Here is a 16,845-nt window from a genome sequence, read left to right as displayed (position 1 = left end):
TTTCTACTGAGAAATTTCTCTCTTCTTGGTAGTAGAATTCTACGAGACAGTTTCGAGCTGATTAAGTTGATTATCGAGGATCCTGTAGCGAGGAGGAAGTACGTAAACGCGTATCTTTCGGTTAAATTCGTCGTTGTCGAAAAACAGCCTTTAAACACGACGATTTTAAAAACGACGTGCCAGCTTATCGTCTTTTCCTCGTACAACTTTCCATAGGAATATACGTAACGTACACCGGCTCGTTAATTATCGCGTAGGAACGTTGGACGAACGAGCCGCGAAAAGGCGAAATCAATTATGCCCGCGTGTCCTACGGGAGCGTGTCTATCGAGGGAACGAAAGGGGATTCCAGGTAACAGATAAACCACGTCGACGAGCAGGAAACGGCGAGAGCGGCCGATGCACGGCGGATAGTGGTCGACGAGCACGCTTTAATTACCGCTAATTAACATGTTCCTGCCAGGTCGAAGTCAGCACCGTTTACGACCAACTACTTCGGAATGTTCGTCCAGCCACGGAGAGCAAACTCGATTATTCTACCTTCGTTGCCCAGCCGTTTTCTTTTTACCCGTGCTCCAATCATCGCTGTGTCGCTTCTGGAATTTGGAACAAATTGCATTCTCGAACCCCAACTATCGCTCTTCCAACAAAAATTCCTCCTCCGTTTTTCAGTTCTTGGATTTCACGGGACATGCAGCAATTCCACACTTTGCTCGCTAATATTAAATAAACTAAATTTTATCGCGTACTCCGCTCGAAGATAAACATTATTCCAGATGATTGATTAAAGCTCATATCGTTGCTACCCGGTGTCAAGATAGACAGTTCATCGTTCTCCGTGGAGAAAGTAAAAAAGAGATCTGCTGCGAGATCCATGATATTTTGATTTACGCTGCGCACCAAATTCTCCAAATTTATTTCTTCTTCTTTGCTAATTATTCCGCCAGTTTGTAGATCAAAAGACAAACTAAATATGCCACGTTAGTGCCTATTATTTGTCGAGAAAGTACGACACACGATACGAAGGTGAAAATTCTTTCCACTGGAACGAGAACGTCTAGCGAGGTAAAGCTAAAGACGCGAAGATGGAAACCAATGGGAGAAACAGAGAGGTGCAAGATATAACCATGTTACAAATGAAACAGTTCTCCAGCGCCACCCACGAGACGCGAGATCTCCTTTCATTTGTCATCTTAGCTTTGCGTTTGACTCGCCAGTTTCTCCCCCATTGTCTACCGCGCCGAGATAGTTTTGTCCCAGCGGTGAATCTTATCAGAAGATCGTCTAACGACGTCTAGGAATTTCCAGGAAGATCCTCGCGGAAAGTCTTGGTTACGTGGAAACGTTACGTCGGCTTTCCCTCGGTGGATGGCCACGAGTGACCCTGGTTACCAGCACCACGACCAAGTTCGCCAAGGTCGAGCAAACGGTCAACACTTCTTTGGTAACCACCCCTTGCTCCGTTTCCTTTCCACTTCCACTCTCCGCCATCTTCCATCGTTTTTACCCTCGCAACTCCTTTCTCCGCCAGGGGTTTCTGTTTTCTTTCCTAAGAGTAGAACTCAGGCGAAGAAAGTTTTTGTCGGCCGTCTGAATCTTCCCTTTGGCCGACGAGCGACGAGTCCGGGGATCCAGGATCGGTCTGGATCGATGATCGACGACCAATTTTTAGAACCTCGTGTCTCTGTCATCGGTGGACGAGTGGATGTTCCTTTATTTATGACAGCTACGAAGATGCAAAAATGCATAGAAAATGTTACGCAAAAATACATTCCAGATATTCCAGGTGCATATTTATAATATACATATATAGTGTATCTTTGTAATATTCGGATGAATTTTTTTAATCGAAACAATTAGCTGTACAGTAGCTTCATAAACGTGTGAATTTGCATCGTCTTGGTACGTGGCCAGGATGAGTAGCATAATCTTCTATGTTCTTCTAGCAAAGCTTCAAAATTAGGATAAAGCAGGGTGTAAAGATTTTATCCTGGAATCAGCAAGAGCAAAAGTAAGTGCAGACAATTTCTTTCCTGTTCATCTCTCTTCCAATCGTTTCCTCCTTCCCTTCCTTCCTTTCCTATCGTCCCTCAGCCTTCCTTCCATCGTTGCTGGTCACTTTTACGCAAATTTACATTTCTATGACATTATGCAGCGTAGAAACGTACAAAGGTAAAATCAAGAAACTACCAACTTTCGCTCGACGTATAAATGTTCCTGTAACAATAACGAACGTAAGAGAATTCGAGAGTTTCGTTTAAAATGTTTCTTGGACATTTTGACAGGCTCCGTTCCAATTTCCTGACCTCGAACTAGCATCGAAGTAGAAGGAACGGAGCGTCGTATGTGCTCGCGCGTTAATTAATTCTGGAGGAGTTTAAAGGCGAGGCTGGAAGGACTCGGCTGGTTTCTAGGTGGTCCCGAAGCCACGAGTCATCATTGCCTCATTTACTTTGTAAAACAATCTTGCCGACGGTTCAATAGGCCTAACTACATTAAACTTACCACCGGGTAATTAAACTTCCTTGTAAATCGTCGGCAAAATTCGCGTCGTTCCGTCGCGGGACGCGTTAATTAATTAACAGCTACCAATTTCGGGACCCGAATCTTGTTTCGATCGTACGAGTCTTTTAATCATCGTGTTTCTTTTTCCAACATAATTGAAGTATTCAATGGCAAACTGGTTCAAGTGCGTTTCTTTTAAAAACCCACACGATGACCAAAAATGAGAAACTTATTTAGCTCGTGTAACAAACTGTAAAGGGAGCTTGTATAGGAAATAAATAATTTTTATGTTGTTAATTATCATGCGCGATAACGTATGTCTATCGGATTCATTGAAAGCAATAGAATTAAGTAGCGTAGAATTAAGTCGTGTAGAACTCAACGTGGAACCATGAAAGATTCAAATATTCGTGACTTTCGTCGATTTTTAATTTAAAAACATGAACTTTCGGATCTTTGCAACTCTAATTGATCTGATGCAAAATATTTCACGACTCATCTGCTAAAAATGGAAATATTTTATAACGTGTATCATCGCTTATTTTGTATCGTAAATTGCAAGTTTATTCGATCGAGAGAAACATTTTGTTAGTTGTACTACTTTTCTTCTGAATTCGCGAATATTTGCGAATGATAGAATTGGATATCTCGGATAAGGTAGAAGGATATTCTTGAAAATAAATAGGGCAATGTTTAGAAGAGAATTTTCAGAAAAGGCAACAACGAGACGAAATTCGAGAGGAGAAAAGTCGCGACGGATTATTTTAGGGTGGACCAGATTTCCCGGCCGCTAAGCTCCCTTTTTTTCCTTATTTTCTTTCTAATCCTTACAAATGCCACGGTGATCAAGCTTTTTCCCTAATTCGTATTACGTAGGACCCGCATGCGAGTCTTAATCTTGACGGAACGCACCACATTCCTCTGCGGCTATTTGTTAAACACCTGTGTTTTATAAACAATCCCGATAGTTTCACTTGATCCCTTAAAAATTCTCTCTGACTTCTTGTCCATTAAAAAAAAATAAAAATTTAATAAAACTGCATCGATGAAATGATACGAAAATTGTTTAATTAACAAGTCGAGGAAAAAGTTTACAAAGATTTATTCTACCAATTCTACAAAGACAGATTCTGATTTTCGAAGCAAATAGCGTCGTGTTCTAAAATTTATCTCGTTGCTTGTAAAAAAAACGTTGCTTACCTTTTCAGCCATTTAATCGTTTTTGGAATAGACACCACACCGAACTATACACTTTTTCACTTTTAACAGAAAAGTATGGTTCTTGCATTAAGAAATATCAATCGCACATTAAACAGCTAATATCACATTCAAATGGGAATGGAATAATGAATACATTAAAACGAGAAACACAGGAATTAGAGAAAATAATTACAATACAAAGCATAGTGAATAACATAATCCTCGGATACATAAAAATAATAAACGAATTCTTCATCCACAGCAAGTATAATGAAACTTAAGATTGTTAAGAAAATAGTAGGACAATGGGTTAAGTAAAATCTAATCATGTTATCTGGCAGGGAGCTCAGAATGCATGCTAAAAAATTTAACATTTAACCCTCTATAATACCATTTGACTTCGAACACGAAAAACACTGTATATGATGAGACTAATTGTACGCAGTTTCCCTATCGCTACACTGCGGATTTTTATACGGAATTTGAAAGTGTAAACTAATAATACAAAAAAGTGTTTAAAATATCCAAATTGTAGCGCCTTTTAATATAATATTCGGTGATGTAGAACTTGTTTCTATCGAGATTTTATATCTTAAATTATATTCTCGAAAATGTAAATTTACACGAAGATCCACCATCTATTGTACTTAAATAACATTTAACCCTTTGTAATACCATTTGACTTCGAACACGAAAAACACTGTATATGATGAGACTAATTGTACGCAGTTTCCCTATCGCTACACTGCGGATTTTTATACGGAATTTGAAAGTGTAAACTAATAATACAAAAAAGTGTTTAAAATATCCAAATTGTAGCGCCTTTTAATATAATATTCGGTGATGTAGAACTTGTTTCTATCGAGATTTTATATCTTAAATTATATTCTCGAAAATGTGAATTTACACGAAGAGCCACCATCTATTGTACTTGTTGCAAATATCGATACTATTCGAATCGAAACGGGAAAACACAATTTATTCTCAAAATGAAACAAAAGCTCACGATTATAGAGGGTTGAAGATGGAAAGAAGAAGAAGAATAAATATAGGTGAAAATGGAAGGGGTGACTGGCAGAAATAAATCGTTCAAAGACACCGATGTATATATGATCAGTACTACTGTGCCATTTTATTCTCAGCTTCTACGACGAACAGTAAATTATTCCTATGATCTCTAGGATCCTTTCAACGCACCTATAACCATTTTCTATGCAACGATACAGCCATATACACAATTTGCGGATAATGATACATCGAGAGCCGGAGAACGGAAGAAAGTTTCGCTAAAGACAGTTGTATTTGCGTTAATTAAAGTGCACAAAAAAAGAGAGAGAAAGCTTCACGGGCGCCGTGATACTCTACCGTAAAAATGATCGACACCCAAAACGTTCGCAATCCTCGCATTCCGTGCACGCACATTTCTCTCCTGTGATGTTATAACGTAAACTTAAAATTGTACGTGTTACCGATATCCAAAACTCAACTAAAGGTCATTCTGTTTAAAAAAAAAAAAAAGTGCCACGACAGTATCTCTATCAGTTTCCGTTTTAAACATAGTGGAAATGCAAGTTCGTCTCTGAATGCAACGGAAGGGATGATTCGTGGAAGCGACCGATCTCTATCCTATCTTCTCATATATTTTACACTGAAAAATAAACCTTAAAAATCAGATCCACTGATTTGATTATTTATAACCTAAAATCATTTCAGATCGAATTATATTACACACATGTACAAGAAATTCGCGCTATTACTTTCTTCGGTTCTTTCGCTGTAAGCGGTGAATTTAAGGGATTGATCAAAGTTGACTATTCTTTGTACGTGATACGTTTCTTGAAATTTGTTAGGATTCTCGCGAAATGGCGAGACCATAAGTGGTTTTCAATTCGTAACCGGAGTATTTACATGATTTCTTATGTTCCGGCGATCATGGAATTTCCTATACAGTAGATTGCCAAATTCGTCCCAATAAATTAATAATATAATTGAAGGGAAAATAACAACTATTAATAATTCATAGATATCCATGGTCTCGAAGTTACATGGAAAGTACGACAAAATTTAAAAAGCTACTTTGCAAGAAGTAGGGAAACATTATCCTCTGAAATGTTTTCCAAATGTTTGCTACTGCAAGAAAAACAAGAAAAGAAAAAAAAGGGGACAAAAAAAAAAAACGCTGGGAAGTAACGGAACAGCTAAATATTAGGTCATACTGACACAGTTTTCCATTCGAACGAAGCAAACCCTTCGCGAAGAAGCAGGCTCAACATAAAACAGATAAATCTACAAGCTAAGCTAACTTACGTAAAACACGGAATAAATTTTAATCTCTAATAATCTTCTTAATCGCTATTCGACGGTAGAAAAATGATTATTCCTAGAAATATCAATTTTATCGGTCATTATAACGTAATCATCCCTTCGCGGACACTTTTTCTTCTCGCTCCTGTTCACACACATTCTAACATCCCTCGATTCCGTAGCACGTTAGAATACGCAGCCATCGATATATTCACCAATAATAATTACAAAACTCGACATCTAATCTTTCTCTCTTTGGGTTTCTTAGTCGCCACTCATCCCTCCATAGTTTCTTATCTTTTACTGATTTACCTTTGTCTGTGCGTAAAATAATGTTAATAACAATAAAAACGCGATATTCGTCGAATTGTACAGCCACGACAGCTTCTCTTCTCTTCTCAGCGTGATATATCTCGTTTAACACACCTCTGTATAGGTTATTATACAGATTAATATATGTATAGTATATGATAACTCGCGTACAAAAATATTTTATGTTAAATCGACTATCGTCATTAAACGTCCCGCCATAATGCAATTGCCTATCCTCTGACCCTTGATGACGCAGATCAGCTCGGTACCAATTCCGTTCCTGGAACAAAATTCGTTATTATTTCAACTGCAATAAGATGGAACACGAACGACAATCCTCAAACGGGTGACGTGTTCGTCGAAGGTTTTTCACGATCAACCCAGATATGCCTGTTACGAGAGGATAATTGAACATTTATCTGATCGTACTTGGCGATATTTTGCTGCTCGGTTGACACCATCCTGCAGCGTTCTTTCAATTATTTTCCACGCAATCTCGTCGGAACTCTATCTTTTCGTAACGTTAAAAATTATCTCGAGTTGTTCAGAGGAAAATATGCAAAAATTCTTATCTCGCGTTAATCTTACGCCAAACATTTTTTGGTAAAATAAGAGCAGCGAAAGGTTCTAATGTAAACTGCGAGTAAAGGAAAAATAACATTATTTTTCAAACGATCGCGAGTTTTATTTCAGCATATCTGAGTTAAACGCAAGCCACAGTGGAATACGCTGAATTTCATCTGCAAGATCTTGGATAAACTGACGAATGAAATGGTCCGGTTAAAGGATAACAGGAGACGAATAGATGGAAGATGGATTTCTTGTACGAGAACCAGACGAGAAGAAAATTCTAATAATACCGTCGAACGAATCGAAAATCAAAAACGAAGGAGTTTCTCTTGGACGCCGCGACGCGCTTAATTCTTCGATTAGAAAATCCTTGAAAGATCATGTGGAACGATCGTTTTGCTGCTTGTCTCGTTCGAGAATCGCCGACAAAACCGTCCACGATCGAGCTTTTTTCCTCGACACTGTAGGCGGGTATCGCGAGAAAGGATTCCGCGGTCGAGGACAAAAGAATGATCGTAGAAAAGAACGTAGTCGGTCCTGGTCGTTTCCTGCTTGCTGGAAAAACATTTCGGAAAAGTCAGTCGACCGCGAAGCGCATTTCATTCGGTCCCGTGGCTTCCATTCTCGACTCGCGCGTTCTGAGCAAACTAGACATTGCCATTGTATCGAACACTTGAACCGTAATACAATAACTTTCGTAAGTAGAATAGGAATTTTTATGCGTTTCTGAGATATTTGTTAGCTGTAAAAATACACGTAACGTGCAACAATATATCATGTAAAACACATTCACTATAATATTTGATAGATGAAAGAAATATTCGCAGTCTATCAATATTTGTCCATTTCTATTCTAAATATCGATGTTTAATACGTGTTTAATGAATAGTTTGACAATATAGGTTTTGTTCGAGTATTGATAGCACTGACATCTAATTTACTTAATTTTATTTACTTAATTAGTTGGCTGCTGGAAGCGGGGAGAGGTTGAAGGAATAAAATAAAGTCAGTAGGAAATGTTGAAGAGAAACGGGAGATAGTGACGTGATCGGATTGTACAAGATACGAAAGTAATCAATCGAATGTTGTAATTTCAATGAGTGAATTAACTGAAAATGAAAAATTTGATCAATCGGATAGGAGGTAATTTGTGAAATCCGCTGCTTTCCAAGAATCCGATTAAAGAAATTGATACTGTGCTTTCGATTTTTAAAAGAAAATTGACGCGAGTAAATAATTGGTCAGAATTGTCGCGATATTTCAATAAATTTCTGCAATTCGAGAAACAATTTCCACTAAGGTTCGAAGTTGTTCGAAAAATGATATAACATGTGATAAGTACGATACGTAATTAAGAAAAGATTGGAAAACAGAGTGAGAAATGACTGAAGAGTAAAACAGAAGAGAAGGAATCTGGTAACGAGGGATAGACGTACCAAGACGAGGAATAATTTAAAACGAGTCATGGAAATCCACGATCGACGGTCGTTTGTGAGGCTTCTTAAATTCACATTAAGGACGACTGGTGACGACGAAAATGATGGGACGAAGGGTGTCACGCATGCCATGTCGATGCAGCGTTTAGCATCAGACTGCGCGCTCGTCGTGAAATAACTCGTTTCGTCGTCAGAACACTGGAAACTCGTTCTCGAATAATTCTCTTCCTCTTCGAGATCTCTCGAATCCTACAAATTTCATCCTATGTATACATACTGACAAAAATACGATATTGCAATTGCGCGATGACCGGAATTTCACGAAATTTTCCACGCGAACGCGATCTTTTGGGGAAATATTATCGCGGCTTTCCTGCAAGATACTTTTTTGTATTAGAAACAAGAAGAGAACAATGAGACTTGCCGAAGGATACAGAAGGATTCGATTGCAGAGAATTCTGTTCTGATCGCGTACCACGCAGAATGGAAAGAGGAGTTGGAACAGGCATTCGTAAAACTTCCTGCTATTTTCTCCCTGTTTTTTGCTATTAGCTAAGTATACCGCCTCTGGCTTATGTTAAGCTTCGGCAATTATTTGTCATAGTCAGCTAAGACGAGAGTGGAGACAAAAGTGTGGAAGGGAATGGGACGAGGGCCCTCAGAATAAGACGTTCCCATCAATTTCACCGCCATCGTTCGCCTTCTCGCTTTTCTCCCATCCATTTCTTCGCTTGACCTTAGCCTAGTATGGCACAATTGCAATAGAAAAAGAAAGAAGAGAAGACGATCGTTTACGTATTCTACGATATTCCCGCAATTAATCGTGGCGTCCAAACATATTTACCGTGTCAAAAATTCCCTAATAAATCTTCCGTATCCAAATACTATTATTTTACGTGTTTTATGTATTTTGATACAGAATATAAACTAATATGCTAATGTATAATGTACACCATACGTTGATATATTTATTAAAATATCCTGTTCGAGACTAGCCACTGTCCGGCAACTCGCGGCTACGAAAAATGTACGCGTTCTTTGACGAGGTTCTTTAAAATTCTTAAAAATTCCCGGCCCGATTCTCGCTGAGCCAATAGCTGGACTCAAAAACCAGCAACCCCCGAGAGCAACAAGAAGAGCATGAACGAGTGACTCCGCGAGAAAACGCAACGAAGCCATTGAGAGAGTGCTCGTGAAAATGCTCGGGGCCCGTCCGGAACGACATAATAATCAGCCGGCACCGAAGATTGCGAGGAGCACTCGTTCCCCGACCGCGGGGCAACCCCCTTTTCTACCTAACTTATACTTATTATTGCATTATCTCCTTTGGCCTAGAATGATTCTCCGGCTGTGTGGAGAAGCCGCCGCGAAACGGCCAACACCGAGAGGAAAAAGTTTCTCCGGGGGAAGCGAATCTCGCGGACATAATCCTCGGTGCGCAACAGTGTAATTGCAACGAGCGCCATGCAAAAATTCGCGGAGCAATTGAAATCTCTTTTTGCCGGATCTATTGGCACGCCAAGAAGTAGGTTTTTTCGGTATTTGGAAATTCGACGGATTTAAAGGATTAAGACGAGTAGGTGGATTTCCTGCAGGCGTTCGAACTGAAATTCGCTGAAATTTTGATCGAACTGAAACAATTTCAATGAATTTTATAGAAATTATATGTCGACACGCGAGCAAATAGAATCTCTGCCACGTGTATGGAGATTGAAATCGATCAATTTGCACGATTCAAATTCCGTGGATTTTCTATACGAACAGCTTTCCTACGTTAAATCTATTAATTCGTTAAAGAACAAATTTCAGGATATTGCAAAGGTGCATAGTATCTGCTAAGGAACTTTCAATCTTTCGATTACAACTCGAAATTACCTAAATTCAACTTCTCTTGCATCTCTGAATAGAAATACAGTGGACCGATGCGACTAATTACCCAGCGCAAAAATCGTAACAAAGCAAAGCGTACCATTGAACCGCGGCAAGCAGGAATTCTAAAAATGTCACCACGGTTAACTGCCAATTATTCGTGCATTTATTCATACATATGCAGACCGACGATAGGTTTTTCCTATGGGATTTTTCGCGAGAGAGTTAGAACACGGGACATATTTTTCAAGAAAACTGACTCGCATCGATTCTACGTGCACGGGTCATGTTCCTCGTTAGTGAACCGGTGGACAGGTGCATCCTCTCTCTTTTTCACCGTGGAACGGTCTCCTTTGCTCTCTGGCCGCGTCTTCTTTGCGTTCTTGCGACGCTTAAACACGCGGCCAACGATCACGATAATGTCTTCATCTCTCGCTTTCCGCGAGCGGTGGATTGCTCGCGCCGCGAATCCCGCTTCTTATCTTCGCCGTGCTTTTTTGCGATAATAGCGCGTGTAATTCTAGTGGCTGGCAAAAAGGCCCGAGGGAGGAGGGGGAAATTGATACGACATCGCGTTGAAAGGGCGAGCCAAGCCCTTCCAAACGGCGCCGTTTTCGCCATCTTCCTGCCACCCTTTGAATTTTTATCCTCCAACCATCGACGATCCTGAAACGACTGCTAATTAGACGCCAAATTTGTCTCGAATCTGCTTTTTAAACAAGCGTTCACGAATCGCCACGATTGTACAAATACTTGAGGGTAATGAAAGACTTGTTAAGAATAATTGTCGTAGGAATATTAGGTCACAGACAGTGCTTGTAGCAGAGAAATTTAATGTAAAATATACTGACAAAAATTAGGTTTGATTATTAAAACTGTGGACGCGATAAGAGTCACCGGCTATTCATTCTTTGCAGAAATTTTTCAAAAAGCTCGTTTCTTTCTTATTAGACTTATACTTCGACCTTATTTACTTGCGCTGTATATACATGATTTTCGTTCAATTTTGTTTTATAGTTTAACTAATTTCACGAACGTCGAGTTATATAGACGTATGTGCTGGTAAAAAGTACTTTTAGTCTAACAGCGAGCGTTTCTGATAACGTAAAGCTTTGATTTCTGATAGCAAAATTTATTTGATCGTTTGACAGTGATCTGTGTCGGCGTAGAGAAACGTTAAATGCCGAAGGAGAAATGAAATATTGAGACGGCCAGAGGATTTGACAGGCCGGAAAGGCTGAGGCAAATTGCAGCGTGGCCTTTGAAAATAATATACCTTGCTAATTTGAAGCACGACCACCGTTTTCGACACGTTGCCTGTTCGCTGGCGATGGGGTGGTTTTCTCGTGAACGCGCCCAGTTTCGTGAGCTCCTTAATGAACCGAGTTCGCGAAAACCATTAATAACCAACCGAGCCAAGTCTCGCAACAGAGAAAACTGTGTGGGAGAGAAAGGGGTGGAATACGTTCGAGGTCTTTGTAGAAAACACTTTCGCTCGGAGAAAGAAAGAAAAATTTCAACTTATTTCGTAAATGTCAAGGTGGCGAGAGCTTTTATCAACGTCCATGGTTCAAAGAGAAACATCGATGTTTAGAAGATGAAGATGGGACTCAGAATGAGAACGTAAGTATTAAATATGAACAGAAACAAAGAACAGATAGATGAATGGACGCATTTATTTCTCGAATATCTAGTCGGTGTACGTAATGTAAAGAGAAGTTTCTACGCTGACAATAAAAGATACTCTTCTATTGGCACACAATCTAATTTTCGTAGTAACGTGACTATTAAACGATACGAAACTTAATATCATTCGTCCTAATTAATTCATGAATACATAGATACTATACTGCAATAAATAGAAAGCTGCGTCAACGCATCTTGTAGCCACTTTCGTACGAATACGAACGACGAGTAAAAAATGAAAGAAAGATACGATAGGAAATGTTTGAAGAAGCAAAAACCGAGTGGATCCATCGAAAATACAAAGATCTTCGACTTATCCCGCGAATATCGACACTCTTTGTATCCATAATTCATAGTAAAACTCGAACATACGCACAGGGAAAACTGGAAACAAGAATGCGAGACATGGAATACTTAAAAAAGAAGGAGAGAAGGTTTCGTTGGTAGCAGACGAAACTAGAGAGAATCCTCGTTGCGCGGAAATCACGGGAACGAAGAAGACGTTGAAGGGGGTGTCTGGCAGGCCCTAATGCGACGTATCAATATACGTGGGTGCCGGTGATGGGCCAATATCGCATAAGTGGCCCGATTCACCGTCATTTGTTACGTTTTGTTCGGTCTAAGTAATTTAAGAGTCACCCTTTGCTCGCCAGCCACCCTCTCCAGCCACGGGGAAAGGACACAGGGAGAGAAAGAGAGAGAAGAGAGGGACGAGCAGGGACGAGAATCCTTCGAGTGACTGGCTGGTAGGGGAAGTTAGAGGGTAGCTAGCTGACTGTACTTCGCCTCCATTCTTCGGCAAATCGCGGCATATTTGTCAGATTTTTGTTCGAGAACAAAACCTTCACGATCTTTCTTGCCTCGGGCAGGGCTTAAGGGGGTTGAGAGTTAAGTGGATTGGTTTCGTCGGAGATCGGCGCGAGTGTCTGAACGCGACCGACTTAATTCGAGTCTTTCTGCCAGCCACTTGATTTCACGACTTCTGATTCGCCGCGTATTTTACGCTCCAATGGATGCTATTCCTTTTTTCTTTTTTTTTTTTTTTTTTTTTTTTGCGAGAAATTTTTCGAGAAGTTCCTGACTTCACCGGTCCTCTGTAATGACAATTTTTCTGGCGAGATCGCGATCGATCGTTATCTTTCGTTTTAATTTAACGTCCAAGAAATAGTAAGGATCGTTTAGGGTTGGGGTTAAGATTAATGTGCAGGTAATGATGTATTTATAAGATAACGTGATTGTAGTAGAAAGGAAATAAAACGATAGGAGAATACGGCTGGAAAAATATAATCACGTTAAATAACGTTATAGTAGGTCGATTGGTTTCAATTTCTTAAATGTTCGGTCTATTTTTCAAAATACTTCTCCTCTGAAAATCTACTGTCTTTCTTACCGAGCATGAATAATTGGATGATCGAAGGGATCACAAATGAGAATTGTAGATTAGTATAGGAATAGATTATATAGAGGGGGACGCGAATTCCAGCATGAAGATTCTAAACCACGTAAGCGAAGTTGTGAAAATAATTTCGAGAAACACGGTATAATTTTCTGCGATATTTCGCTCACCCTTGAAACCCTTTTCTGGGAACGTGGACTCGGGGTTGTTGGCATCCGACGTCACGTCTGCTTCGTTCTCTATCGGCGTGTCGATCTACAATCAAACAGAAACATTTTCGTTAGGTCAACGTTACGTTCGCAAATATTATTTGTTACAATTTTCCTTGGTATTCGCGATCATCTATCATTTTACGATAAATAAATTTCTAGAAGTAAATCACTCGCTTTTCGAGAAGCTGAACAATAAAATTGGAAAAATTGATACCAGTACTATCCACATGTAACATGCACTTAAACATATTATACAGGGTGGTTGGTAACTAGTGGTACAAGCGGAAAAGGGGTGATTCTACGCGAAAAAAGAAGTCGAAAATATAGAATAAAAATTTTTCGTTTGAGGCTTCGTTTTCGAGAAAATCGACTTTGAATTTACGCTCGGTACGCGTGCGGTACGTTATAATGGATCTCACTGTAGATCGTTGTCTCGATATAAAAATTAAAAAAAAAAATTAAAAAATATTTTTGTTCTATATTTTCGACTTCTTTTTTCGCGTAGAATCACCCCCTTTCCGCTTATACCACCAGTTACCAACCACCCTGTATATTGTCAATTAAAATTAAAGCAATACATACGGTGAAAAAAAATATAATCGTCTTTCCGTCTTAGCAAAACGAAATATTAATATTATGTATGAAAAACACTTGCAATTAATAATTGCAGAAACAAAGATATCATCAATTACGTTCTTCGGATAACATTTATATAAACATTTAGAGTCGATCAAGAAGAAATGTTCCAAGTTACCCTACGAACGAATTATTGGGTTGGCAACTAAGTGATTGCGGATTTTGATAATACCACCTAATGACAAAATCCGCAATCACTTAGTTGCCAACCGAATAAATTGTACAGGTTTCTTATCACCTGTGCATCACGTGCGAGAAGTAGATAAAACAATCGTGAGATCGTTCCACTGGTAAGGAACTTTTGAAAGAGGGAAAGAAGACGAAAGGCGCGGCGGATTTTAGTAATGCACATAAAGGACACGTGTGAACAGCTGGCGACATTCGTGCGACGTTCGCCTTCCCACGCGTCTTCGTGGATCACACGTGGGATCTCCGAGTATTCCACATGGAATACGAGCCACGTGGATCGAGGTCCACATTCGTTCCTCCCGAGAAACTGTCGCCGTGAATTAACAAACGTTCGCAATGGCAGCAAACATTTATTTGCTTTGGAACGACCCGATCCTCGCTGCTATAAACTTCCAAACCAACGATTAATCCTTTGTAACCGTATGCACCTATTGATAGGCTCCTCAATTTTAATCTGCAGATCATTTTTCTTGCGTTATCAGTTTGTTTAATAGAAACATGTATTAATATGTTTATCAGGTAGACAAATTTAACGATTAATTGGTAAAATTCTAGGATCCGCGTGTTGCGGATTATTGGTGCTAAATAATAAATTCTCTTACGTGGCGGTAACGAATTTATTAATACGATTAATGAAATAAGAAAAAGCAATTTTACTGTTCTATGTGATACGAAATTTTAAAATCGGAAGAGAGAAGTCTGGAACCTACAACTTGTAGCTTGACTATTCTGGGACCTACAACTTGTAGCTTGACAATTCTGGGACCTACAACTTGTAGCTTGACAATTTTGATATTACTAATTAGTTGCGACGTAGAATTAGCTTGACCATATTCATCAACGATACGATCTACTTTCTCTCAACGTCATTCAATCAACGAACAGACATCTGTAGCTTCTTAAGGAAGAGATGTCGTTAACAATTGACGATCGTAATTGGGAAGGAAAGACGAACGTCAATTTAAAAATTGGCAGCTTGTTTGCTGAAAAGTAAGAAACGCGAGGAGGACGAGGAAAATACTTTGGCGATGAAAAAGCAAAAGAATCGAATGGAATCGAGACGAAACGATTTCTCAGAGACGAGCGGGTTTCGCGTAGGTGTAATTATGCCTCTGGAACCCCTTTTTCCCACAGAACTAAATATAGCGAGTGTCATCCGATGGCCTGGACACACATGTCTCGGAAAGTACGAGCCCACATCTGGTCGCTGTTTCCTGCTAGCCGTGGCATCTTCTGCAATATGATTTATTTTCGAGCGGCCGAATCCCAGAGGTTCGGTGTAAATTAGATCACGCCATACCGAACAGTCAATGATCAAAGACACGAAGAAGAGCGATGATAGTCTCACGACGAATCCTCGCCAGTCAAAACAATTCCACGTTTTATCAAGAAACTTCTTCGCCAAAAGGAAAGAACAAAAAATCACGAAGAATCCATCTCCGATTCTTCATTTTCGCTCGACATTTGTCAGAAAGATGGAACTTGGAGAGCAAAACTAAATTTGCAGAAATCATCAAGCATCGATTTTCTATTCAGGATCTCTGTCCAGGATCTACAGAAAGGAAGAAAAAAGGTACAGGAGACGATATCGATCTTCTTCTATTCTTCGTCTCTGATGAGGATCTATCGAGAAGAGATAGAGAGGAAGAGAAAGAATGAAAAGAGCAAGGAACAGCAAAAAGTACAAAAGTCAGCAACAGGAACGGAGAACGATTAAACAATTTACATCGAGAACATCGATCCTCTGTTTCCGATTTCCATCGACGATTTACCAAGAGGGTAGAACGTTCGCAGAAAGCAAGAAGGAACGCGCAGAAGCTGGCTGATCGAGGTCACCAGCATCAGGAATTCACGGTGCACCGCGAGTTCCCCGAAGTTTCTTTCTTTCATCTCCGAAACATTATTCTCAGGCCTAACAGCGGGTCCAGTCCCCGGAGATGGGAACAGAGGAAGAACGGAGGGACCAGGGGGGCCAGGTAAAGAGCGTCTACGCGCGGCCAGTTTTGAAATGCTCGGCAATATAGTGAGTTCGTTATGAGGCGAGCCCCGACGTGGTATGGCTCATAATTGCAGAGTTGGCTTTCGAGCTGCGCACCTTCGGGCGTGTTCTACCTCTCGGCTGACACCTATTGTCCGCAGGAAAATCCCCTTGTCCCCGAAAAATCGTCCAATTTCATCTGAAATTCGTCCATTTTAAAAATCTCCATCGTCCGTCCACGCTACGAAGGTTTTTCTTTCTGCGACGTTCCTCGTCTCGGAAGATTCTCGAAGAACGCGGCAAAGGGAAAAAGAGTGGAAAGAAAAGCGAAGAAACGGACAAAATATTTCCGGGCCGAGGATGAAAATTATTAGCCCGAGAATGTCTTAATCTTCGACAGCGAAGCGAAGACTCGCGGTGCTTGTCTTAACATAAATTTTTTTCCCGCGGCCTGTTCGACGGAGAAACGCGAGGATGCGGCCTGTAACTGGCGTAACGCAGGCCGCACGCCGGTGCATAATGCATGCGAGGCGTCCAACGACGTTTACCGCG

At 40.1% G+C, this 16,845-nt stretch overlaps 1 protein-coding gene across 3 annotated transcripts in view; it reads right to left on the bottom strand.

The window, feature by feature from the left end:
- Positions 1-4,813: 4,813 nt before the first annotated feature.
- The window catches only part of LOC138186725 (ubiquitin carboxyl-terminal hydrolase 48), a 76,523-nt gene continuing 64,491 nt past the window's right edge, over positions 4,814-16,845 (bottom strand). For all 3 annotated transcript variants that reach the window (XM_069126845.1, XM_069126846.1, XM_069126847.1), the window contains 2 exons: positions 13,449-13,533; positions 4,814-6,601 (listed from right to left, as the gene is read on the bottom strand). In XM_069126845.1, coding sequence (XP_068982946.1) covers positions 6,579-6,601; positions 13,449-13,533 — 108 coding nt within the window. In that variant the 3' untranslated portion in view covers positions 4,814-6,578. The remainder of the gene's footprint in view (positions 6,602-13,448; positions 13,534-16,845) is intronic.

Source organism: Bombus flavifrons, chromosome 14 (genome assembly GCF_040668555.2).
Source record: "Bombus flavifrons isolate JBK064 chromosome 14, iyBomFlav1_principal, whole genome shotgun sequence".
Taxonomy (NCBI): Eukaryota; Metazoa; Arthropoda; class Insecta; order Hymenoptera; family Apidae; genus Bombus; species Bombus flavifrons.
Note: the sequence above shows the minus strand (reverse complement) of the source record. Positions and strands in the feature narration are given on the sequence as shown.